The 24,936-nt window shown below is 41.0% G+C and overlaps 1 protein-coding gene across 1 annotated transcript in view; it reads left to right on the forward strand.

The window, feature by feature from the left end:
- Positions 1-24,936, forward strand: part of MFHAS1 (multifunctional ROCO family signaling regulator 1) — a 42,008-nt gene that overhangs the window by 4,549 nt on the left and 12,523 nt on the right. Inside the window, exon 2 of the mRNA XM_044418926.1 lies at positions 23,919-24,198. Within this exon, the coding sequence (XP_044274861.1) occupies positions 23,919-24,049 (131 nt within the window). The 3' untranslated portion in view covers positions 24,050-24,198. The remainder of the gene's footprint in view (positions 1-23,918; positions 24,199-24,936) is intronic.

Genomic DNA, 24,936 nt, shown 5'->3' on the forward strand with positions numbered 1-24,936 from the left:
TTTCAAGAAGGAGAGAAAGATACGTACAAACGATATCTAATAACAGGGTTTTCATCGAAATTGCCCACAAGGGAGAAAGTTCAAACACCCAGGATGTACTGATTCCCCCCCACCCCCCAGAAGGTTCGTAGTAGCTTGAAAGAAAGGCTGCTGCCTGTGACATGTGCATTCGTTGCACATCTCTGTTGAAATAGAAATACTGGCTACAGGTAATAGCAGGCAAAAGAAAGTGTGTGTTTCTGCTACTGAAAGAACGACTTTCTCAAACCCCACGGTGATTCTCTTGGGGAGCATCCTGCAATCCCTGGAGAATGCTTTATGGACCTAGAATTTTTCAGAGTCCCCCTCCAAGTACCTGTACCCACTCCTTTGCAGCCGCTGCAGAAAGAACCACAGCACCTGGTCGTGGACCCTGGAAAGGTCTAAAGTGGGGTTTAAGGGGCAGAGAAGGGAGAGGAGAGACCCATGGCCTTTCCAGCTTCTCTGGGGAGGTGCAGAGGTTCTTTTGGCAGCAGCATGGCAGGGCACTGGGTATTCCAAAGCCTCCAAGTTCAGAAACTTCTCTCTCACAGGAAAGCAGCCCATAGGATTGCACTCTGAGACCATTTTTGTCTGTCTGCACGCTGGCAAGCGCCCTGCTGGGTGGAATTCTTTTGCCTTCAGCAGAAATGCTCTGAGTTTAAATGTCTGTCAGATCCAGTGTTTGGAGGGCTACCTTGGTGGTTCATTGAGTATATACTTCAGGAATAACTCACCTGTGATTGTCTGCCAGGTCACTCTGTGTTCAGATGTATAGCTACAGGAATGGTGAAGAGAATGGATATCCAGCATTACAGTTATTTTCCTATCCTTATTCCATTAACTATTTGTTTCTATTCATTATTCCAAGAAATTATTCATTTTGTAGAACCTCAGCAGCACTATCGAAGAACTGGGGTGAGGGGAGGCTTTCTTTTTTTATGTGGCTACTAGCTTTGCCCTTTTATGATTTTTTTAGAAAATCTTATTTTTTCAGTCATAAGACTCAAGTACGTTAGGGTTCACAAAGCATTTTAGCATTGCATCTGCCCTGGTAATCAGTATTTGAAATGAGCTTTGGGTCTGAAATCCTCTCAATGGTTTGCATTGGCTTAAAGAACTCAAAGGAAACCAGTGAGAAATTGGTCAAGCCTTCCCTGTATAGTCCCACCCTGGGTTCTGTCTCTGAGTATGAAGCTGATCTTTGTTTTGTTTTAAAGGTGCAGTGGCTAGCAGAATTTATTGAATTTATCTCTTCGAAAATCTGTGAAGTACTCCCCATCTTGTGGTCACTTCTGAGCACCACTGATGTGTGCAGCTCGGGAGAGTTGCAGAATACTGCTCTTTCTTTCCCCCAGGTTTCAACTTTGCAAGTGTGAGAGGGAGAGTCAAGAAACTATGCAGAAGGGAACAATGGCTTTTGTGGTGACATGCAAGTCTCTTTTGGGATCAGGTTGACTTGATCACCACAGTCATGGTAGGTTGCAGCATGTGCCAGCAACCATTTTAAACATTCAGCCCCCAGCAGGGAGTGTCTGTGGCTTGTTGTGTAGTATGAACCCAAGGAGCAGGGGTTAGACAGATCTACAGCATATGGTGGATTATTTGAGGGTTGTTTAACAACTAATGCTCTCCAAGGTTGGATGACATGACAAACAAGGGCAACCTCCTGCATGGGCTGAGTGGCTGCTGGCAAGGACTGCCACCTACTTTGGTTTCAATGAGCCACAGTGGGCTTCAGTGACAATGCAAACTGGCCCCAGTGTGACCGTTGGAACTTTCTGATGATGGTAGTTTGAATTCCTTTTTTGCCTGTAACTGGTTGATACTTTCCTGCTTTTGTAACAGAGTCATGAGTTGGAATGCCGGAAGAGTGGTTCTGGCAAGCAGCCCTTATGCTGGCATATTATCAAGTCAAACTTCTGACCTTAATAAGGAACGGGACTTTTCTTTTAACAAGTTGTTGGAAGTACACTTTATATAAATGGATTGAGAAAACAAAATGAACAGATTTTATTCATTCTAAAAGAGTATATTAATTCTTGACTTGACTTGTTAGAAATGTTATTAGACAGTGGCCTGGCAGTAAGCTAATAAGAGTAACATTGGAGGAGTCAACGGTCAGGCATAAACTTTGCTTTTGCATGTGGCAAGCTTCTATTGATGTGCAGGATTAGGATTACATGTTTTCTGCTGTAGAGATAACAAGGGTAGATTCATGGGCTGCTAATGGGCATGGCTCTGTCAATGCAGGTATCTTCACAGTGAGGTTGTGTCCCATGTAACCACTGGAAATTCTCTCATTGGTAGCTTATGAGCATCATGATAGTTCCAAATGGTGCGATTTGTGGACTTCTATTAAAGTGGGGTCTAGCTATATATCTGTAATGAAACTGCAGGCTGCTCTGTAGATAGGATAATCAGTATGCAAGAATGAGGCCACTGTCAAGGAGAGCATCCACTGCCAGGTAGACCTTGTCTGCGTCTCCTTCCATTTGTTACTTCTGTAGCACTAGTGGTGGAGCTGGTTTTTTAAGTAAGGCACACGCAAAAGAGAGTTCCTTGCATTTAAGGAGCTTTCAGTCCAAGTTTTGACACTAAAGAAGATTGCAAGGGCGTAAAACTAAGAAAATACAATTAAATGTGCTGTGTTTCTGCTATCCTCAACTTTATAATATATAGGTAGGGAAGTTGTTTCTACTGGAAATTAGCTGGAAAGAAATAAGAATATTTTAGCATGCAAAGTTTGTACACTTTGCTATAGTTGTTGGAAATGGATGCCCTCTCTAGCTTACCTTGCTTCTGGTCACTATAAAATCTGCATCTGGACACTGATAGCTTTTCCGTTGACTAACTGGTAAACAAGATTTTAGCTTAAATATTTGCAAACCAATGAAAAATGCACAAACAATGTGAACCACTAGATGAAATTATTCAAGAACAAGATGAGTTCTTGGAACCAGAAGATACTGATGAAAGTCTCCACTATTTTCAGGCTACCTGCATCATTGCATTACCTGTAGGGGGGATTTCTTCCTGGGGAGAGGGTGAGTACTCGGAGGAGGGCTTTCTCTGCGGTGGCGCCCCATCTATGGAATGCGCTCCCCAGAGAGGTCTGCCTGGCGCCGTCGTTATTTGTTTTTCGGCGCCAGGCGAATACCTTTTTATTCAAATGTCATTTTGAACTGTTAATAGTATTTATTTATTTTATTCTTTGGCCAGGGCGAATTATTTTATACTGTTATTATTTATTTATTTGTGTTGTGAGCCGCCCCGAGCCTTCGGCAAATGGGGCGGCATAGAAATTTTCTAAATAAATATATAAAATAACGAAGTCCTAAAAATTATTTTTAAAGGTGCCAGGTCAAAGACAGCCCCTTGTTTGATTGAACATTGCAGCACTATATTTCCTTTTTAGAAGAGGAAAAAGAGGTGCATGTCAAAGCATGGCTAACTATACATAACATGCCGTTGTTTATAATAAAGTCCAGCAGGACATTCAGAGACTAAAGGTATAATGTTTGTGGATTTTAGAGCTGTGATGGGTGTAAGGATAGTGAGGGGGTGTTTATGCATAACCTGTTTCCAGATGCATGTTTGCCATAGTAAAACCTGAGATTAGAATCCTGCACGGGGAGAGTTGCTGCAGTAAAGTGATGGGTGAGGAAAGAATTAAGTCCACCCCCACCCCATTGCCCAGGGCTATCCTGGCTTTGTCACATGTTTTTTCATGCCCATTGCTGTTAGCCCCTATGAACTTGTGCTACGTTTGAATGCATTTTTGAGTCTCATGAGTATATTGGATGACTTTCACAGTACTACATGCTCTTTAAATGTGGTCTTAACCACATGACTTTTTGGAATGTTTAATTTTTTGTAGGTTGGCTTGAATTCTAAATGGATGAAAAACAGCCTAGAAAAACTCAAAATCCGTGTAAGTTCTTGCACTGGGGCACAATGCATTTCAAAAAAGTGGCCATGAAGGCCTCCCCTGGAATCCTTGAGGACTCTTGGGAGAAGGGGTAAGATGCAGAGACCTCTCAATACAGACATAATTCTTCATCCAGAGGTGAAGAGTAGGCTTTGCAAATCAGGAGCTGCCTTTGAAAACACATGTTCCCCCTTTCTCTCACCATTAACTATGGTTTCACATTAGACCATGGTTAGTAAAAACCAAGCTAACAAACCAAGATGTTTACATTGTTTACAAATTATTTCAGATCAAGTTTTGAATTTGTGTCTTATGAAGGAATCATTAGTTTGTTCCAAGGATAAATAAGGAATGTTTTTAAGGAAGCATTCAAAAAAATACCCCCAGTTGGAATGTTCCATTTCAAAGATCTTTTGACCACAGCATCAAGATATTGCAGTAGTAGCTTTTTCTTGTTTCCTTTGAGGTGTATCTAAATATATTCTAGAGTATTGACTAAAGAATCTCTTCTGTATGCTAGGAGTCATTATAGGTTGTGAATAGTGGTTCCAGGTGCATCCTGCTGGTAATCCAATGATGCAGGAAAGTAGAAAGAACTCACACTTTTATCCCATCAGTCATCTTCATTATGTGAAGGGAAGTGGGTTAACCCTGATTGGTTAAGTGGTTTTGAGAAAGTTCTGTAGAGTGTAGAATGGTTATTAAAATCCTAATCCCGTTTAATGACACTGAGGATGGAACTCAAGGTTGATGTTTGTTCCAGATTAATTAGTTTGTGCTGAAATCATGTAATCTTATGAAGTTCTGCTTTGAAACCTGCTGAACAGTTTCCACTTTGGTCCATCTAACAAGAACAGCATGTAGGAATAGCTATAGGGTATCAGCTCTGTTGAGGCTGCATATTTATCCATATTTTTATACAAGAAAGCATTGAACAACTCCTTGTACTGAGCTTGCTGTAGTCAGTCATAGTGGAAAACATTTCTGAGCCAACATGAATGGGATCTGCCTGTTAGAATGCTTTTATGACGCTGTAGTTGTGGATGCTGAGACAGCATCGAAGGATAGGTACATTATTAGTTGACATGATATTTCAGAATTAGAGCTTTGTCCTCATGATTCAGTCAGACACGCAAAGCAGTAGAAAAAGGACAGTAGTGGCCTTTGTGAAACTGCTTGTTTTCTTTGTTGGATGTTTTTAAGTGAGGAACTGCATCTTTATGAGAAACTACATTTGTTTTCTCCTAAATGAAATGAATCAATGGAGTTATTTTGTTGTTCACACTCAATCGTTCAGCTCATCTTTAGAACTCAAGAATCCATTCTGTTGCAAAGCTGACTATGAACCACAATAAAACTCATTCTTTCCAAATGTTTTGCTGCCTCTTGTGGAAAGGACTTTGTAGTAAAGAAGAACACCATCTCTGTGGAGGAGCCCTGTAATTAAGCAAATGCGACTTTGAGTGAAACGAGACATGGTCCAGTCATACTGAATGCCCTGCAGATGGTATACTTGGGAATAAGCATGTTTAGGTTAATGCTGAGACCTTTCTGTTAATGATGCTGCATTGCAGATAGGCTCCGATATTAGGTTTTAAGGGTCTAATTAATTACCAACAGCGGTATTTAAAAAAAAAAACATGGTACAGCTTACCTAGAAGTACAGAATACTCATTGGAGATCATGTGATTGGATGTTCGTACATGCAAAACCATTTTCCCTGCACATGATAGATTTGGATGTCAGGACAAAGAATAGATTAAATGGTATTCTAGCGCTTTAAAAGGTTGCATTTAGTATTATTGTACAGTACTTGAATTTTTTAAAAAGCATAACAGTAAGCCACACCAATCAACATCTGAGATTAGATAACTGATCAACAGTGCAATCCCATATATATCTGTCCAGTCTCATTGAATGCCTGGGCACATACTCCCAGGTATGTGTTTAGGATTTCAGTCACAAAGCTGGGCTTTTTAAAAAGCTTTTGCTGCTTTTTCCTTTAAATGATTTGAATTTGCCAAGTTGTATGATACATCCATTAGCAACTGCTCTTCCATGATGAAGTCTTTCCCACTCAGAACCTTGGCTTCCCTATCAGTAATGCCTGTGCCAGTAGAAGGATCCCCTAAACTTGCCCCAGAAGTTTGTGCTCCCCCTCCCCTACGCATCTGTACTTTCATACATTGTCTTGCTGAAACAGTCCAAGAAAGTGGAAAATGTCTTTACATAGTACGTAATTTAGGGTACAATCCGACACATGTTTAAATAGAAAAAAGTCTGACAATTCCCAGCATCCTCCAGCCAGCAATGCTGCCTGAGGAATGCTGGGAATTTTAGGGCTTTTCCCCATCTAAACATGCATAGACTTGCACCCTTAATGAGCTTGTGTTGGTTTTCAAGCTCTCTCAGTATCTGAGGGGGAATGTGCAGCATACTGAGTGAGAGAATATGGCCTGGTCTGTTTTCCTGGGTGAAACAGTGGCCTTGTTAATTATTTGTGAGTCACAGTCAGAACTAGGGAGATCACCAAGTTTACTGTTAGTTTCTCCACAGCCATCCTTCCCGCACTGGGTAATTTTAACTGCTAGGGTACAGCCCATCCACCTCTTCCCCATTCAATAAAGCAGCTCCTCCTTTGGCTTAGAATCAACTACAGAAAGTACCAGGACTACTTTATAATTTATCATGTTATAAATATGAATGTACTTCAAAGATGGAAAAGTTCATTTAGTATGTTTTGAAGGCTTCTGCTTATTTTTCTGCTGTCTTTTATTGCCTTTGCATGTTTTGAAGAACCAACTGGGCTATTCCATTTCCTTAGCTTCTCAAAATTAGATATCCCTACTGCAGAGCTTAGATTTTGAACGTGCAGTGCTTCAGGGCTGGGCTTGTTGGATCAGATATGCAACTGTTTTACATGTATCTCCTGTAAACTATTATTAAAGCCACTTACACTTACTCATTTGTTCCCATAGTGAAGATCTGTACAGGGCTATGGTAAATGCTTACTTTCACCCTTTAAAGTCATATATTTGCTAAGCCAACTACACAAGAAAAGCATTAAACATTTGCAGCATGGAAAAGGTAAATAACGTGTCTCATATATAGTATACCGTCTCATATATAGTATACATTTTCAACAGATGTATATACTTTCTCTTACTTTGTATGATTTATTCATCTTGTGCTATTCATGAGGAAGAAACTAAGCAGGGCACTGAAGCTGTGCTCTAATCCAACCTCTGAAAATTTAATTTAACCACCTTTCTAGTTTCTGAGATTTCAGAAGGCATTGCCCACATTTTTTGAAGCCTGCCTTTACAGCCACGAGATCTGGATAATTGCTTTTCAAATGTGAGCTTAAGTTCTTCGAAACCTATCCAATCATCTTCTTGGCCTCCTCTGCAGCCCTTTGGAATTGGAATTTGGAATATACGTAGGGCTATAGAAGGAACTATAGAATGGAAAGCTCTGAAGTGGAATTATGCTAGAAAAAAGATATGCATCTGTTAAAAATCGGGTAATGCTCTTCCATTCCTCCCAAAATGGAATCAGAGGTTACTTTGGAGCTTTCCTTTCAGCATTCCTTCCTTTTAGCATCCCTACAGCATCAGCAAAGTAGAAATATTAACTTATATGTCCTTATTACCTAGATGGAAGAAGCCACTAGAGTAAGTTCAAGCCTTATATAAGTTTTTGAATCTGAAATAGGAACTTCAAATCTCCTGATAAGAAAAGGCTAGACTATGTAATATACTGCTGTGCACAGGCTTTGGTGTTGTGCAAACCAGTTAGAGCACAGGATGTGCTTGGCACCACAGCACACTATCATTCTTCGATTTTGTGAAACTCTCTTTTGACTTTAAAAAGAAATGACAGTGCATTTTTATTTATGAGCATATTATTAATATATGCTGAACAAGTGAGATCTTGCAGCATTGCTGGTTATTTTAAATAAAAGTGGAAACATTTAAACTCACTAATTTAAAACAACCATTGAATAGATCACAGATGCTCACATAATTCTTATTATGCAATTCATTATATAGCCATAATACTCTCACAAAATGTAGCGGTGGCATTCTTTCTCACAGCTGCAGAAATAGAATTTGCTCAAATGGAAGTCTGGTGAATCAGCAATGAATCACAAAGTGTGGGAGCTTCTTGTCATGGAATAATGCTAGCATTAAATCTAAGAAGTGGGCTGTGCTAATCTGGATGTTTTCCTTCCAAGTGGGGTTTTTTCCCCTAGTTTATGCTGAAGCTGACATGGTGCTTGATGGAAAACCTCAACATTTTAGATCTGGATTTACTTATTTAAACCTTTATTTTAATCTGTTGTGAAGATATCCTTATGCCTGCAGAGCAGATCCATGGTGCAAAGCAGATTCTGTCACGCTGGAAGGATGGCCTGTATTTCATAGTGTAATAGGTTACAATTTAAACTAATAACATATATATTAATGCAATTGTTTTAGGAATGAAAATTAACACAAGCTTGTTTTTTTAAAGTAGATCAAAACCTCTTTTATTTTGTCTCCTTAAAAGAATAAATAGGTAATGTGACCTTGCTCCTATTTCTATCTTGCTGGCCTTTTTCTTGAAACTCGTTTTATTGAAGTATAAGAATTGACCAGCTACTGTGACAGGATGGGGAAGGTTCAAGCAGTGGAAATAGATATACTGTTGTACTAATCATAGAAGGCTTTTCATTTCACCCTGAGGATTAAACCTTGAGGGTTTTTTGCATTTAAAAATACTTTGCATGGTTCAGCATAAAGTTCTCTTTTCTCTGCTTTATTTCATAGGCCTGTGTTAGTTGAATCACCGTGACATAATCAATGCAGTTTGCAAGTAGACTGAATCGCACTACAACAAGTAAAGGCCCTTTCTAGATAATCGTTTCTCATGTTGAACTATTATTTGAAGGGAAATCAGCTAGAGGTGAAAGACTACAAGAACTTGACCTTGATTTACTGTCTGTAGAGTGGAGCTGTAGTTGTGTAATGCATGACATCATTAATCCATTTGCTATTGCCAGTAGATTTAAAACCCCCAAACAGGGTTCATTTATTAAGAATTGTGCTTTGTTTGGTATGCTTCTCTTTCCTGCATCCAAAGGCTTTGGTGGAAGGTTTTTGTGAGCTATTATGTTTGTTTGCATGCATTTTCAGGACTGATTTCATTCATACCTGAAAAGAAATTAGTTCTTAGGTTAACTTTGGGTTGTCTATCTCCAAATAATGCATGAGTTCATGCATCATGCAGCAACCTCCAGTAAACAGCTTGCGACCAGACACATTGAAGATTAATAATGTGCTGCTACTAAGTACAGACATGAGCAGTGTGTGGTGATGCGTGATTTCTCATTGGGAGATCCATCTAATCCTCCAGTTCAGTACTTATATTATTATATTAAAATCATAGAATCAATAGTGGAAGGGGCCAGAGGGCCATCTTGTCCAAACTTCTGCTGTTGCAGGACACTAACTTACACCATGCCATTCAGATGACTGTGCAGATGCTGTTTGAATGTCTCTAGCAAGGGAGAGCCTACAACTTCCACAGGCAATAGGTTCCATTGTCATACTGCTCGGACAGTGAGGAAATTCTCCTTGGCATCTAGTCTAAATCTGGTTTCTTTTAACCTAATTCTGTTATTGTGTCCTGCAGTCTGAGGCTGATCAAGATCCTGCCCCTCCTCTTTGTGACAGCCTTTGAGGCACTTGTAGAGTGCTATTGTATCACTACTCAGAACTGGACACAGTACTCCAGGTGAGGTCTCACTAGTGCTGAGTATAGGGGAACTAGTACTTCACTTGTTTTGGAAATGAAGCTTCTGTTAATTTAGCCCAAAATAGCATTTGCCCTTTTTTGCAGCTCTATCACATTGTTGGCTCATATTTAGCTTGTGATCTACAACAACCCCAAGATCCTTACCATGTGCAGTATTGTTGAGCTAAGAGTTCCCCATCTTGTAGCAGTGCTTTTTGGTTTCTTGTTGCTAAGCGGAGGACTTGGCATTTGTCCCTACTGAATTTCATTCTGTTGCTCTCTGCCCAGCATTCTCACCTATTAAGATCACCTTGTATCTTATCTCTGTCTTCCAGGGTGTTTGCTATTCCACCCAGCTTTGTGTCATCTGCAAATTTAATTATCTTTCCTTGTACTTCCTCATCTATATCATTAACAAAAATATTGAAAAGTACTGCTCTCATGACAGAACCCTGCAGCACCCCTCTTGTCACCTCTCTCCAGTTTGAGAATGTGCCATTGATGAGCATGCTTTGAGTTCGATTTTGCAACCAATTGTGGATCCATCTAATGGTTGCACTATCTAGCCTGCTTTTTGCTAGTTTGGTAATCAGAATGTTATGGGTCACTTTGTCAAAAACTTTGGTAAAGTCTAGCTAGATTACATCTACAGCATTCCATCAGGGAGTTTACCCAGTCAAAAAATGAAATTAGATTAGTCTGGCAGGATTTGTTCTTGAGAAAGCCATGTTGGCTTCTTGTAATTACTGCATTGTCTTCAAGGTGTTTGCAAACTGTTTGTTTATGATTTCCTGTTTTATAATTGTAGTACGGTGTTGTTCCGCTCTTCTGTATCTGTAAAATTTTAGTCTGTGTGTACAGCAAATATGTCTATTCCAATGTCATGGATAATCATATCTGAATCAAGACCTAAAGTCTCTCAGGACCTAAAGTCAGTATGCAATATAGGATGCCGATAGGTCTGCTTTATTGATTGGGCAATGGTGGAAGGCGTTGTCTTTGACATTCCAAGGATGGACCACTGAAATATACTGTAAACAGTATTGCCACTGAAGGCTATTTAGATGAGGTTGTCTACACCACGCTACTTTAGCACACTGCAGGGTTTGCATGGATCCCTGGATTTAAGATCCTAGATGTTGGCCTTTCACAGTCTTGAATAGGCTAGAATCCTATACAGGAGTGATTGGCAGCCTGAAAATCCTTGGCTTGATCTCAAAAGCCAGTGGCAAACAGTTGGTTCAGACTTCTGGCTAGAGAAATTGGTCACTTTCCCAGTAGCTGGCTAGGCAGGGGGGAAGCGTGTGTGTTGCTGGTGGGAGAGAGTGGGGTGGCCTCATCCGCCATCGTCATGTAGCTCCCGATGGAGGTTATAACTCAAGCAGTGAGGCCTGCAGGGTGTGAAGGACTCCAAACCCAACTGGCCTAAAGGTTTATGTGCAAGAGGCAACAAACCACCAGTTAGATTTTTAAAACAAAAGAAATAAAGGCCCTTTATTGATGCATGCCCCCAACAATACAGAGCAGCCTGCTTCTCTATCATAAGGGGACCAGCATCAGCCCAAATGTTTTTATACCTTTAAGAGCAAACTCAGTCAATGGTCATTGTGGCCTATCTCCATCCGTACACTGATCCTGCCTTCTGCACATTGTTAGCTCAAGAAAGTAGGCCAGTTCCATCTCTTGCTATACAGCAAGGAACCTCCCTTCCTTTTTGTCTGTTGCAAGTAGTCTTCTAAAGGCACCTTTTGGAAAGATGCCCTTTTATACATCAAATGAGAATTATGAGGGCACATAAGTATCCTTAGTGCCTGCTACTTAGCTCTCAAATCATTTTCCCTGGAAGTTAGCCAAAGTCTGTTCTTGGCATTTTCTGGAGATGATGTAAAATTAATTCTAGCATGATTTTACTGATGGAAGCTACAGCAGAAGAGAATTGACAATATGAACCAAAGTACATATTTTAAAAGTTGTGGTATTTGTATTCCAAACCCAAGAGAGGGAACAGATAAATGAATAGATCAGTAAAATTTCATCTAATGGTTACTGGACACAGAATTTTATAGGCACAATATACAAAGAGTGGCATTTATACTGGCATTTATTCAACACTTGCCTATTTCCATTTTCATATCACATCTCCTTTCTTATCTTGATACTTCCCTGCACACCCCAGAAACAGAGTGGCTCCAAATTATGCTGCAGATAGGCTGAGTCTGGGAGAGAGTACACTCTGTATGTGAAGCCATAGAGGCCACAAAGCCATGGAGGCTTAGCCTGGTGCTAACCAACTACCCACAGAGGGGATTTTTTTTGTGGCTCTGAGGCTAGCCCCCCCCCCCCCACTCACCCCAAAGACTGGCTGTAGGGTTTGCTTAACCCTCTTTAGCTTACTGTGTCATCCAACATGGCTGCCCCTCATGTTTTCGAGGACAAAATAGTCACCCTAACCAGCAACAGATTGCCCTGAATCTGCTAGGCCCTGCCCTCCGCCCCAAACTCTGTTTCCAATGTTGTTCTTGCCATTGTTGCTCATGAGTCCTGCCTTTTGCCCCCTGCACTCTCCTCTCACTTTTGCAGGCTGTTTGTCTCCAGCTAGTTTCCTTCAGCTACGGGTCATCTGCGCACTGGCCTTGAAGGACCCCATTTCCTTGTAAATGTAGGTGCAATGACAGGGTGCCTCTTCTCACCTGCTGTTTTTCTACATGCAGCAAGTGCTGGACCCTCCTATGTACGGGATTTCCGACACAATCCTGGGATGGCAGAAGTTGTAAGTCAGCACCTCAGTGCAGGTTGCAGGAAGTTGATAAAGATGGTTGCTGAAAAGAGAAGGCACAGAAAAGGCAGTGCCTAGATACTTAAATTTAGAGGATAACGTTACCCCTTCCCAAAACAACATAATGCTGAAAATCTTCCCTGGAGAAATATAGTAGTGCATTTCCAAGAGGAGGATAGTAGTGCATTTTGGAGAGGGGGAACCTTATATTGCAAGAAAAGTTAATAAAATAAGTGTTTAGTTTTGTTCTCTTCAACACCATTTTATAGAATACCTCCTCCTCCCGCTTGCTACTTTTCAAATGACAGCAGACCTAAACTTCTAAATTTCGCTCATTCTGTGGTCTTTGTTAGACCTTCTTTTCCTTGGTTTTATTTTTGGGGATGGGGTGTTCATATCATGTTCAGCCAATGATATAACTACTTACTGTGTGTTTTTAATATTTACAGTGCTGCTTTATTTAGAATTCTCAGATCTCTCATATGCTCTTGAGTTTGAGTAATTTGAGTTGTCTGTACCAGATTCAGAATGTGTGTATATCTTTCATCTAAGAATGAGCAATTCCTATTTTGCTTTTTTAACATTTTTCTAAACCAATATAAATACAGGCAACATGATAGATTCGGATTCCAGTCTGTGTTAACAGATGGAGTAGAAACTTGGTGACAAAGTAATTGTAAGCTTATTCCCCAGTATACACACTTTTGAAGATTTCCTTGTGTATCTGTTTCACTTACACCTTGTCCTGCCTTTGAAGACCCGAAAATGAGTATTGCATATGGTTTCCAGATGGTCTCCCGTCCAGGTAGCATATAGGAACAGACCTGCTTACTTTCAATAGTAGGGCTGCATCATGTACTCTTAAGCTTTCCTTGGGCATATATCCCATCTTTCTTTTTATAGATAAAGAATATCTCAGCAATCCTCCAAAGCCATCATCATTTCAAAATTACTATTATGAGAATTGAATTGTTTTGATGGGATTATAGCCGATGAGATTTTCGCTTGTTTGTGAATGTATTAAAATGTTGATGTCACATGCTATATTTGTGGATTGACCTTGGCACCTTCCTTGCTTATATTTCCTTTCCTTTCTTACTGTATCTTCTGAAAATAAATTTAAAAGAAACAGAAAAAATACAATTACAAAGTTATTGCAGGCATGAGGTGTTAGCAATTGTTAGGATCAGGGCTTTTTTTCATCATAGAATGCACCGGAACAGCGTTCCGGCACCCTTTTTTGACGGATTTTTCCAATGGCGTGATTTTGAATCACCTGCGGGCTGCTTGTGTGTCTGTGCTGATTGTGAGGGCGCTGCTCGGCTTGGGATGCTGCTCGGCTTGGGAATGGTGTGTGTGGTCGCGCGCTGAGTGCTTACTGCAGGCAGCGACCATTATGTGAGTTCTGGCATCTTTTTTTTTTTACAAAAAAAGCACTGGTTAGGATACTATTAGTAGTATGCTAGCTACAGAATAGTTACAGTAGTAGCTATAGTAGTATGCTATAGAATAGTGTTATTCTATGATTCTATGAATTATTTTTCTTTTGTGAAAGGAAGGTGTTGCACTCATGGATGAGATCAGATTTTTCTCATGCTTGGCCATGTTAATGTAGAATGGTAAGCCAGGATTCTGGGAAATCCTGACTTACAGAAAATGAGCTGAATACTGGAATGTGCATCCCATTTGTTGCCACTTTACAGCTTCTGCAAGTTTGAGCAGCAAAACTAACAAGAAATTAAAACTACTGTGACATCCAAACCTAGAATCCTGGTTTGTTGCACATGTTGCGAGCCAGGTTCATAAAACAGAGTTTGTTGTTGTTAGTTGCGAAGTCATATCCGACCCATTGCAACCCCATGGACAACATTCCTCCAGGCAAAACAGGGTTTATTCATGGTTTAATAAATCTTGGCTTGTTTGGGAGAGCAAAACCAGGATCCCAAAGCTTATTGTGTTATGCCTTCTATTTCTGATTAGCTGCTAGTGGGAGAACTTAAGTAGGAGTAAATGGGCATACATCTTGTTCATGGTAACCCAGGATTTTCCCAGATCCTGTCTTAGCATTCTATTTTACTGTAACCATCATAAAACTTGGGGCTTGTGTTTCTAATTACACTGGGGTAATGTAAAATGCCCAGAAACAGCGGTAAGTAACTGCTCTCCTTACTCATAATTATATGAGGGTAGATTCCATTGATAAAGGCTAGACTGTTGGGATCAGCCAACACATTTCAAGGAATGTGCTGCAACATGGAGCAGGGATCTGAAAAACAGACCTGTGAAAGTGATCTCACCATCTTTCAGGGTCTAACTTTGTTCTTCCTTATGGTTTACTGGTGCCAAAAAGACAGTGGAACCTGCTACCTAATTCTGTTGTGGATATACATTGGCTTTCCATTTCTCTGTTGTTACTAAGTGCCACAAGTGGAAAGTAATTTGAAAGAGGCATCATCATTTGATGAACACACACATTTCCTATATCCTCCTGAACAGAAACAGTAAAAAAAAAACCTGGAAGACACAAGTGGGATGAGTGTAGACACCATAAGAAGGGATCCTCCTTTGAAGATGCATTCAGCTGTTGCAGGGGCTGGAGGCAGATTATTAGACATTGGCTGGAACAGAAGTAATGCCTCCCAGAGCAGAGGTGCTGATGGATCTTCCACGGAATATGCTGTGGTGGTTAAGAGCACAGGGCTGGGGCTCAGGCAATCTGGGTTCTAGTCCTCTCTCAGCCATGGAGCTCACTGGGTGACTCTGGGCAAGTTACAGACTCTCAGCCCAACCTACCTCACAGGATGGTTGTTGAGGTTAAGATTGAGAGGAAGTGGAGAATTAGGTCAACTGCCTTGAGCTCCTTGAAAGGAAAGAAGTGGGATAGAAGTATAATAGATAAAATAATCTGGATTACATAATCTTCTCACTTCTCACCTGAAAGTACCTCAATCTGTTATGCTTGAAAAATGTGAATTCAGTGTTTTACTTTATGGGGTATTTCTAACCAAGTTCCATGGTTTTGTTTAAATTCTTTATGAGGTTAAGAGCATTTTGTAGGCTTCCTTTAAACTTCCAGTGAGGCTCTGACATGAATCATCTTGGGTGAGCTGCATGGAATTCTGGGGTGCATAGTCAGTCGATGTGGGACGCTGCTCGGCCATGTTCAGCACTTTGTGGGAACTAGGAATGTTCCTTAGAGTGAACCTCTCACTTTGCTGGAAGGGTCTGCGCAATTTGGCTGGCCTTGGGAGCTAACCAAATTGGTAGTCACCAGGGCCCTTCCCATCCCTCAGGGATCAGGAACTGTTCATAGAAGAGCAAGGCCAAGGACAGTTCCATGCACAGTCCCCCACGTCTGTAGTTTTGCTGCAATTCTTTCCAGGGCCGGAAATTGTCTTTGCATTCCACTTTGCAGCTGCCCACATGTTGTGGAAGCGTGGTGCCCAAACCTGTCTCCTAACCTTGGAAATTGGAGTGAAGAATAATCACTGCAGTTGTGCTGTGCTGTATCTTATAAACTCACAGCCTGTTTCTTCTCTGCTTTTATCTTTTTAAATAGTCGCTGTAAATGAGAAAGAAAAGTTCTTATTCTCTACTAGTTTTTCAAGGAAAGTGAAATGCTGCCCATGCCACCGATACAGGTGTAATTTTACCTAAGCTTAAGTAAAGGTTACATTAAAGTTTAAAGATGTCTGTGTGGACATTCAAGGCACATAGTAGTATCCTTTGCCAGCTCACAACAACTTAAGGCCATGCTTTCCTTGTCCCTTTTCAGTTCTAGTAGGCAGGTAGAAGTAGATGCGAAAACAGCTGCTCTTCCCCTGTAATTTGTTGAGAAAAGTGCCTGAGTTTTAGGTTGAAGGTTGGCAAAAACTGGAGGATTCATAGCTCTCTAACAGATCTTGGTTTGCTTTCTATTCATTTTCAGGGGGATAGAAATGGCAAAGAAGGGAATCTGATGTAGCCCCCTCTTAAATCCCATAATCCCCAGCCTTATAGGCTATTGACATGCAGGCGGGGGATAATGAGAGTTAAAATCCAACCTGAAGAAGGTTGCAGTAAAATCTACTTCCCATTGAGAGACTAAACCTGCATTTGGGCTGAATCACTGGAAAACATTCATTTTCTGTGTCCAGGGTATGTTTGCCCATGGTGGAGAAGTCTAGGCAAGCCCCATCTGCAGTCCCAGGTGATGTAGGCAACTTACTGGCTTACTCTCACAGTGGGAATTCAGCCGCACATTCAGAGTATCACAGACCAGCGACACTCCAAGTGCTGTTGCAGTGAATCCAGGGTTCCTCAGAAAGTTATCATGGTCCCATTTCAATTAAAATTTCATCATGCCAGATTTGCTCTCTGTATACAGTGTGGATCACAACACTGCACTGGAAAGGTATAGAGCAAGATTATAATATTTTGGGACTAGTCCATTCCCCTTGCTGTATATAGAAAAGGGAGAGGGGGCACTTAGTTCAAGGGAAATGTTAACAGCCTTTAAGTGGCACCGCAAATATACATTTGGCCAAGCCTATAAAAGCTAATGGATGTCTATTTCTGAGGCAAAAGGTATAGGAGGTGCGTAGAAGCTGCCAGGACCAGTGGGATGGTTGGTGGATTAGACCTGAGCAGTTCTAGGTAGGCAATCATAAATGAAAGGTAGCTGCCATTTGGAGCAGAGTAGCAGTTTGGATGCATCTGAGTGTGTATTGGGTGGGTGGGTGGGGGGTTATGTCAGAATATCCTGCCACACAATGAAGCATACCTGTGTGTGGGAGGGGGTGGCTGCAGAGCCCTGCAAAACTGGCATGCTAGGTAGTTTTCAGATTCACATTCTCCCTTCTGCAGTACAAAGTGATACAGTCTTGGGGAATGGTTATGCTGCATGTTAGACTGACCCTGAGGCTACTGTGGAAGAAAGGCCAGAGGTAAATTTCCAGAGGGGAAGACATATTACTTCGTTGCAGCAAAAACAATAAAACATGTTGTGGTACCTTGAAGATGCCATTTCTTAATGGCATAAGCTTTTGTGGACTGGAGTCCACTTCATCAGATGAATGAAACATTATTCACAGTTGGCAGACTTATACGCATACTTGGCAGTGGGAATTATTAGCAGGGAGTTCAGAGGCAATTTAAATGCAAAAGTACTGTGATAATTCCCATAACATAGAGTTTATCTGTTATTGATACCCAGAGCTCCAGGTTCCATAAGTTTAAAAAACTGGCGTGTGTTTCCTGCCTGTGTCACAGTTGTATGAAAATGTAATCTGGGACAAGAGATGCCAGCAGCAGTCTCTGAGATAATGGTCTTTAGAACAGTTTGTGGACTCTGATATATCTTGTCTCCCAATAACGGTGTAATGTAATCACAGAGAAAATGCTGATTGCTATCTTGGTAACCGTCAATTTGGATATTGTTGTTGGATAACAGTTCTGGGAAACTGACATCATATGTTTTGAGGGGCCACCTTTCCTAAATGGAACAGCACTGAAGAAGGCAATCTGCAGAACATTGGAAGGAGTGCCCACAGTTCCTGGCTTGGTGGTAAACCTGGCTCTTTTCCTGTGTCTGTCCAGTTCACATGTAAAGGGGGCGAACTGTCTTTAACACAGAAATAGCAGTGCACAAGAAAGAGACACGGAATGTCGCTGCTCTGCTGAATCCCATCAGTCCGTGACTCCAAGTGGTCTTTTGTAAGACATGCTTCCTGTCTCATTTCTAATTTTGGCTAGGATTCAGGAATCCTTTGAAGTGATGGCGACTGAAATCCTTAGTAATTCTTTTACGTGAGCAAAATTAGCTTCTATGAAAAGGACATAAAATGGCCTCTTTGATAAATCATTCTTAAAATAGCTTCAGAATTAGACTCTTCTGTCAACATAGCCTTTTATGTGCATGCCTGAAATGCTGGTACTGACGGATATTTTATTAGGTGCATATGAGTAACAGTGGTCAACATAGTCTGTGCAATACTGAGCACCTGCCTGTATTGCATTCAAGAACCATTTTTGTCTTGAGAGAGCCAATGGTTCTGCCATTTTTACTTAGCTGCGTGCCTCTTTCTGTCGTCATTCCTTTTCAGTTTACCCTCAGTGACAACGTGATGGTGATGGTGCATGCAAATAGCTTGAATCATAAATGAAGTATATTGATGATGCCTGCTTTGGCTGGCTGAAGCTCAAAAGGACAGCTGTGCCTTTGTGTATAAAAAGGTTTGCTGCAACATTGATTTAATTTCCAGATGTTACTTGTTCTGGTGAATGCTTTGGCTAGATGATTGGTGAGATTCGGAAAAAAAAAAGTTGCCTTTTTGCCTGAAAACTGCATTGCTTGTGTGGGCTAGTGCAGTACTTGTCCTGCAATATAGATTCTTTTTCATTTTTTCCCCATTGCCTTCATTGTGCAACTCCTTTTCTACCATTTCCTAGCCATCTATACCATTAAAATGGGGCTTGCCTCAAGCAGCACTTTTTGGAATACCTTTCAAGGGCAGTAAATATTCAGGTGTTTAGATTATATTTTTACCGTCACAGGGGGAGTGTTGTTTGGGGATTTCTGTCTCAGGTGCTGGATGTACTAATAGTAATATAATAGGCATTTATGAAGATACTGTTTAACGTTCAGCTGGACCGAGGTCTTTTATTTCCATAGCATTCAGCATGTATAGAATACCTGCCTGCCTAGAATCTTTTATGAATTAAAGGTCATTTTTCAGAAGCTGGGACTGAATAAAAGGAACAGGCAAAGGATTGGGGGTGGCAGGAGTGTAACTTCCTTGCAAACTATTTTTTAAAACCTGTCATTTTGTGGATGTAGGTAAGCTGGTTGGATGGATATGAAGTGCTGCATACTTTTCTGCTGTTGGATTTGGATTGACTGCCTAATTGCAGGAGAAGTAGGACAGAATTATCATGAATAAATAAACTGTGGACAGTTGGGTAAAGGAAGTGAATCATAAGGGAATAAGGTGTAGTGCCCACACTTCTGGGTAGTGCCCACACTTCTGCTGAGTGACAAAGAGCCTTGATGTCACACGGTGAATCTCAGAGCTGTGGATAACATGCCTACACCTTTTAACAAAGGGCACATTTGTGTACAATGGGTGAACTTACTGCCTTGTTCTTAGTTATCTACGAGCACATCTTTGCTCAGTTATCTTTGCGTGTGCGGGTGTCTGTGTGTGTGTAGCAGAGGTGCTCAGGCTCCCCATATGCTTCAGAACGATATCCAGTACTAGTGCTAGACAAACCTTAGCTGTGTTCCAAAGATGGCCCGATCTGTTGCTTTTGTAGCATGACTATGTTATACCATCAGAGAAATTTAGGTAACCATGCCACAAGAACAAGATGTTGAATTAATCTTTGGTAATGTGCATGTGTTACGTGTGCCTGTCATCAAAATGCGTTTCATGGGTTCTGTATCATCTAACTGCACTAGAGCAAGCATTTTGATTATGTAGTCCGATACCATCTAGCCATTTGATTTATAGTTTGCATAATTAATTTCTGCTTGGTCTATCTTCTCTGTATGGAATTTCCATTAAATGGATGCAGCTAAGCTGAAGATTTCTGACAGATATGCTCAGTGATCGGCACTGCGTGTTTCAATGGCCTTCTAAATAAAGCAGTTGCATAATACACCGTCAGCATCTGGTAACTCTTTGGGTGGCCTGGCAAGTACAATAAATCCAATCTAGAGCATTCCCAACATGATGGTTTTTCTTTGAGATGTGACATTTTTAAACTTGTCACACCAGGGAGGTACAACCAGCATGATTTGAGGCAGCAGACCTAGCCTAAGCACGGATGGAGGGGAGGATGTAGCAGGAGTGGAGCATCTTAGACCCCAGGGCCTTGCTCAGCCTTTAAGGTTTTCCCAGAATGTCACCAAAAAAGTTGTATATCTCAAGTGTGATATAGCAGTTCCCTTTTAAATCAAGGTGCAAAGTGCATATGTGAACCAGCCATAGAAGTCCTGACTCTCTGTTCCATTTCCTTTGCTTGGAATAATAATTCTATCACCTTCCTGACCAAAGATGCAGAGTTAAAAAGCAGTACAACTGAACAAATCAACAATAAATGCAATGAAGCCTTGGAATCCCGGTGCAGTTTCCGTCAGTGCCTCTGTGTTATTTTAAAAGAAAACACTTCCTTGGACTATAAGAGTTCCTTACTATTTTGTATTTTTATGAACTGGCTTACAGCCAAGGAAAGGGTTCCAGTGGTGTGTGACATGCCTTAAAAAGAATGCGCTATCCAAACACAGACTGGTTAGAAGAGGTCTAGCCAGTGAGTAAAGCTGAAGGATTTCAAATGTCCCCCTCCCCTTTTGTTCCTAGTGCTTTGGGAGGAAAAGGATTCAGGAGTTCTCTCTGGCAGCGCAACTATGTCCTGACTTTGATCTGCAAAGCATGTCTAAATTCCTCGTGGGTCTCACTGGGCCTAATTCAGCCGCACAGGAAAAATGCCTTTCCCCTCGTAAGCCAAGTTTATATAATGCTTGGCACCGATTGCGTGGTTGTAAGAAATAAAGGTGCAGCAAACCATTCCGGAGTGTACGCTTAACCATTCATGATTAGCCCAGGTGCTGGTAGTACATAAACTAGGAGGAGGCTTGTGAATATGCTGTGCTGCAAAAAATAAAAATTTTGCAAGGAAAATAGGTTTTTGTGATTTGAATAACTTGTACAAATTTATCTGCACCATTTTTCCAAATTGGCTTTATTGTGTACTTCACAAACTATTTTGCACAAATCATTCTGGCTCCACATGTCATGGGGAGTGAGGAGCAGCTCTGTCCACAAACCCTGTCCCTTATTCTATGAAAACCTTGTTCGGAGCATTTTTCTAATTTCTTAAGATTTCAACAGGTATTGCCTGCATACTTTTTCAAGCATGTATTTTGCATTTGTAACAGCTAAGAAAGCACATGTGCACCTTTTAATGAAAGCTGAGAGTCTCATGAATCTATGTTGTGTGCCCAGTACCACACTCTGTGCTTGTTTTCTGTGGAATTGCACCTACACCAGCTCACAAACAGAGGCAGAAACCTGCTCTTGTCCACACCGCCCAATATGGTTGACACTGACTGACAGCTGCCTCCAGGGATTCAGGCATGAATGTTTACAGCCTTACCTGTCAATGAAGGGGATTGAACAGGGGCATTCTGCACGCAAAACCTGTTCTCCACCACCATGGACCTTCCCTACTCTTCACTTGCTCTGTACTCTGAAAGTGAATCATGACTCAGACATGGGCAAAAGAGCAGTGCATTTTTCTGGTTTATTATTTATTGTCATCTATTGTTTATGCCTTCGTTACATAACACTGTGCTGCAATGCACTTCATGTGGAGTCATCCTTGAAGAGCATCCCGAATTTTTTGCTGGTGCAAAATGTGGCAGCAAAGCTGCCGACACATTGTGTTTGCAGTGTCCCAAAACGGATACTCTCCCACACTAGAGACATTCAGAAAGAAACTGGACCTCCATCTGAGTGGGATAGTGTAACCTGGTGTCCTGCAACTGGTTGGACCCAGTGGCCTTCATAGCCCCTTCCAGCTCTACTATTCTATGATTCTATGAAGGATTTGTATTGCTTACTGGTTGTTTCCTGGGCTGAATTCAAGGTGTACTGTTAACAAAGCTCCAGAAAGCTTAAAGCCTGGCTATCCAAGGAGTGCCCCGTCTCAGTATGAGCCTCCTTGCCTTTATTTAATCAGTAGGAGAGGCTCTTTTGCAGAGCCCAACTTGTCTAGCCAATGAGAAGAGCCTTTCTCTTGTCTTACTCCCAAACTCTGGAATGAGCGCCTTCTGGAGCCCTGACTTGTCACTGCATTCTGCAAGGAAGATTATTTTATTTTATTATTTTATTTTATTTTATTTTACACATCTTTTAAATTTTGTTTTAAAAATGGCTGTGCTCCTTAAGGTTAATATTGTACTATACTTTTATTTGATTGTTTTTCTTTTTTTTTTTTGGCAAAGCGTCTTGGCTTCAGAAAGGCAATATAAAATAACATAAATAAATGCCTTTTTTCTGAGCTTATTTGCAAAGCTAGCTGCTCATGTAAATAACATGAGCTAGAACAAAAGAATATGCAAATGAAGAAGAGGACTTAACATGTCAGGTTGCAGCAATGGCAAAAATAGTTATACCACGTGGATTTCTGGAATCGCTAGATGTTGCTAGTTCTCTTTTATGTCTCAAGTGTGATTCTTATATTTGACAAGTTTATTTATGATAGCATGCATTGTAATTGAAAGGGGGAATGTTTCTTCCTGAATTCATTCCCATCACCTTTTGGACACCTACAATCAATTAACACTTCATACTAGTTTCTATAGAACATTTCCATGTTGATGTAGAATTAGTTGGAATTGGCAAGATTCAGAAGCAGCCAATCAAAACTATGAATAAAGCTTTATAGTTGTTCTGCAAAATAAAGGAACACAGAAGCTCAGAGAAATCAATAATGAACTATTAGAGGAAAAAATAGGGAGGGGTATTGTGGAATTTGAAACCTTTCAGTTGCCATTTAATGCTTTAATAAAAAATATAATTCAGTTCTGCCAAGAAGCCATAGGTTGGTTGCTGGAATCGCAGAGAATGTTTCTCTTACCTGGTTAGCAGAGAACATCAGATTGTGAGAATGGCTACTTCCATCCTTAATACTTACAAATACTTAGATGTTGGACTTCAGTGTCCTAATGGTTTTCGTTTCTTTATATACATCAGACAATAAGAGGAATGCCTTCCTTTGCAAAACAAGCTTTGAGAAGTAGATCCTTGGTACTTTTCTGATGAGCTATGGTTGCCCATATATTTGCAGAGAATGCTGGACTGGGCAGTCCTTGGATTGACCCACTAACGTGCTGATATTGTTACAGACAAATGCAGAATTAGAATAATTTAACAGTTAAACCACAATTAAATTTGTATTAAGAGGTCCTGCCTAGGCTGGGGCTAGAAAGCGTCCATCTGTCTTTCTGCTGCCTCTAGCTCTTCTGAGTCCTGTTAATAGTTAGCTCATGTATGCAAGGCTTTGTTGAAGGGCTTCCATGATAAATCTCCAGGCACATGTGCCCTAATTGCAAACTAACCATGTCTGTCTTTCTTTGCAGCTTTTTCCTCATTAGGCTCTGGAAACACCACATTAACGTGGTGTCTCTGGTGCCTGTATTGGTGCAAGTGATAGGAGGGGAAAAGCAAATGACAGATGTTCACTTCTGTCAAGGGCAGCTTATCATCCTTCAGCCGTTCAGATTATCAAGAGGAAACTTGTGCTGGGTGACATTTTTGCATTATGTCATGTCTCTTTGACTGTGTGATGACGTCTTCAGTTGTGGTTTCCTCATGCTTAATTGGCGTGAATCATGTCATTGTCTTCTTAACACCCTTTATCCTGTTCTCTCAGGAGAATTGCTGAGTCAGCCAAGGCCAGAGGGATTGACTGAGATCATCTGTCCGAGGAATGTTAATGAGCGAGTAAATGTAGCTCTCGTTTACCCCCCCACGCCGACAGTGATCAGCCCTTGTTCCAAGTGACCTCTGGAAGACGCCTGCCTTTCCCAAAACAAGGACACACCAAACACCCCTTAATCAAACATGCCCTTGCTAAGCATTTTTGGAGATGTGCAGCCCAGGAGTGGTTCAGATTATTCATGGGCCAGGATATCACAGCTTGGGAAATAAAGGTAGAGTTGTTACTTTTCTCAGTGGGGAATATTTATGGTGCTGGTATTACCGTTTCATGCTGCAACAGTGCAGTGAAATGAGAATGAGGTGAACCAAGGTTTGATTATCTTTTGTGGAATTTACACCTTGAAAGCCACCAGTGCAAATGGAATACTTCAGCTTTTTGTAATGGAATATTTGTTCTTGTCAGAAATACAGACACTTTGACATTTCCCAGCAGTTCATGTTTTGGCCACTTATTTGGGGCTGGTGGGTAGAACCTCAATAAGGAACAGTCTGTAGTCGCTAATACACAGTTCCTTGTTGCACACCTTTCTGGGATGTCATAAGACTCAGATTCCGCAGTGTTTTGGTAACATCTGCATGACTGGGCCACTGCAGCAATATGCAGAAAAGCTAAATCGTAGCATTCCTCTACCTTTTGGATTAAGAAATTAAAATACTGAGCAAATATTTCCCAATAACTTCCAAAGTAAAATCAGCTATGTTGATTCACCTGTCCATTTATAATATTGTTTAATCTGCAGTGATTAGTGTGGGCCATATGACCCCCCCCCCCCCCAGCCACACTGCAGGTAGTATTTCTTTGGGGTGACAGTAAGAGATGCATTTCTACCACAGTGCAGATGGTAAAGTACCTTTTTACCGGCTAACAGGGACTGTGAGGAGGATCAAAGAGGTCAGTGAGGCTCAAAAGGCGGCCATGAGCCAAAAACATAAAAATGAAAAATGAAAAC

This window comes from Varanus komodoensis, unplaced genomic scaffold, assembly GCF_004798865.1.
Source record: "Varanus komodoensis strain SLA01 unplaced genomic scaffold, ASM479886v1 scaffold94, whole genome shotgun sequence".
NCBI lineage: Eukaryota > Metazoa > Chordata > Lepidosauria > Squamata > Varanidae > Varanus > Varanus komodoensis.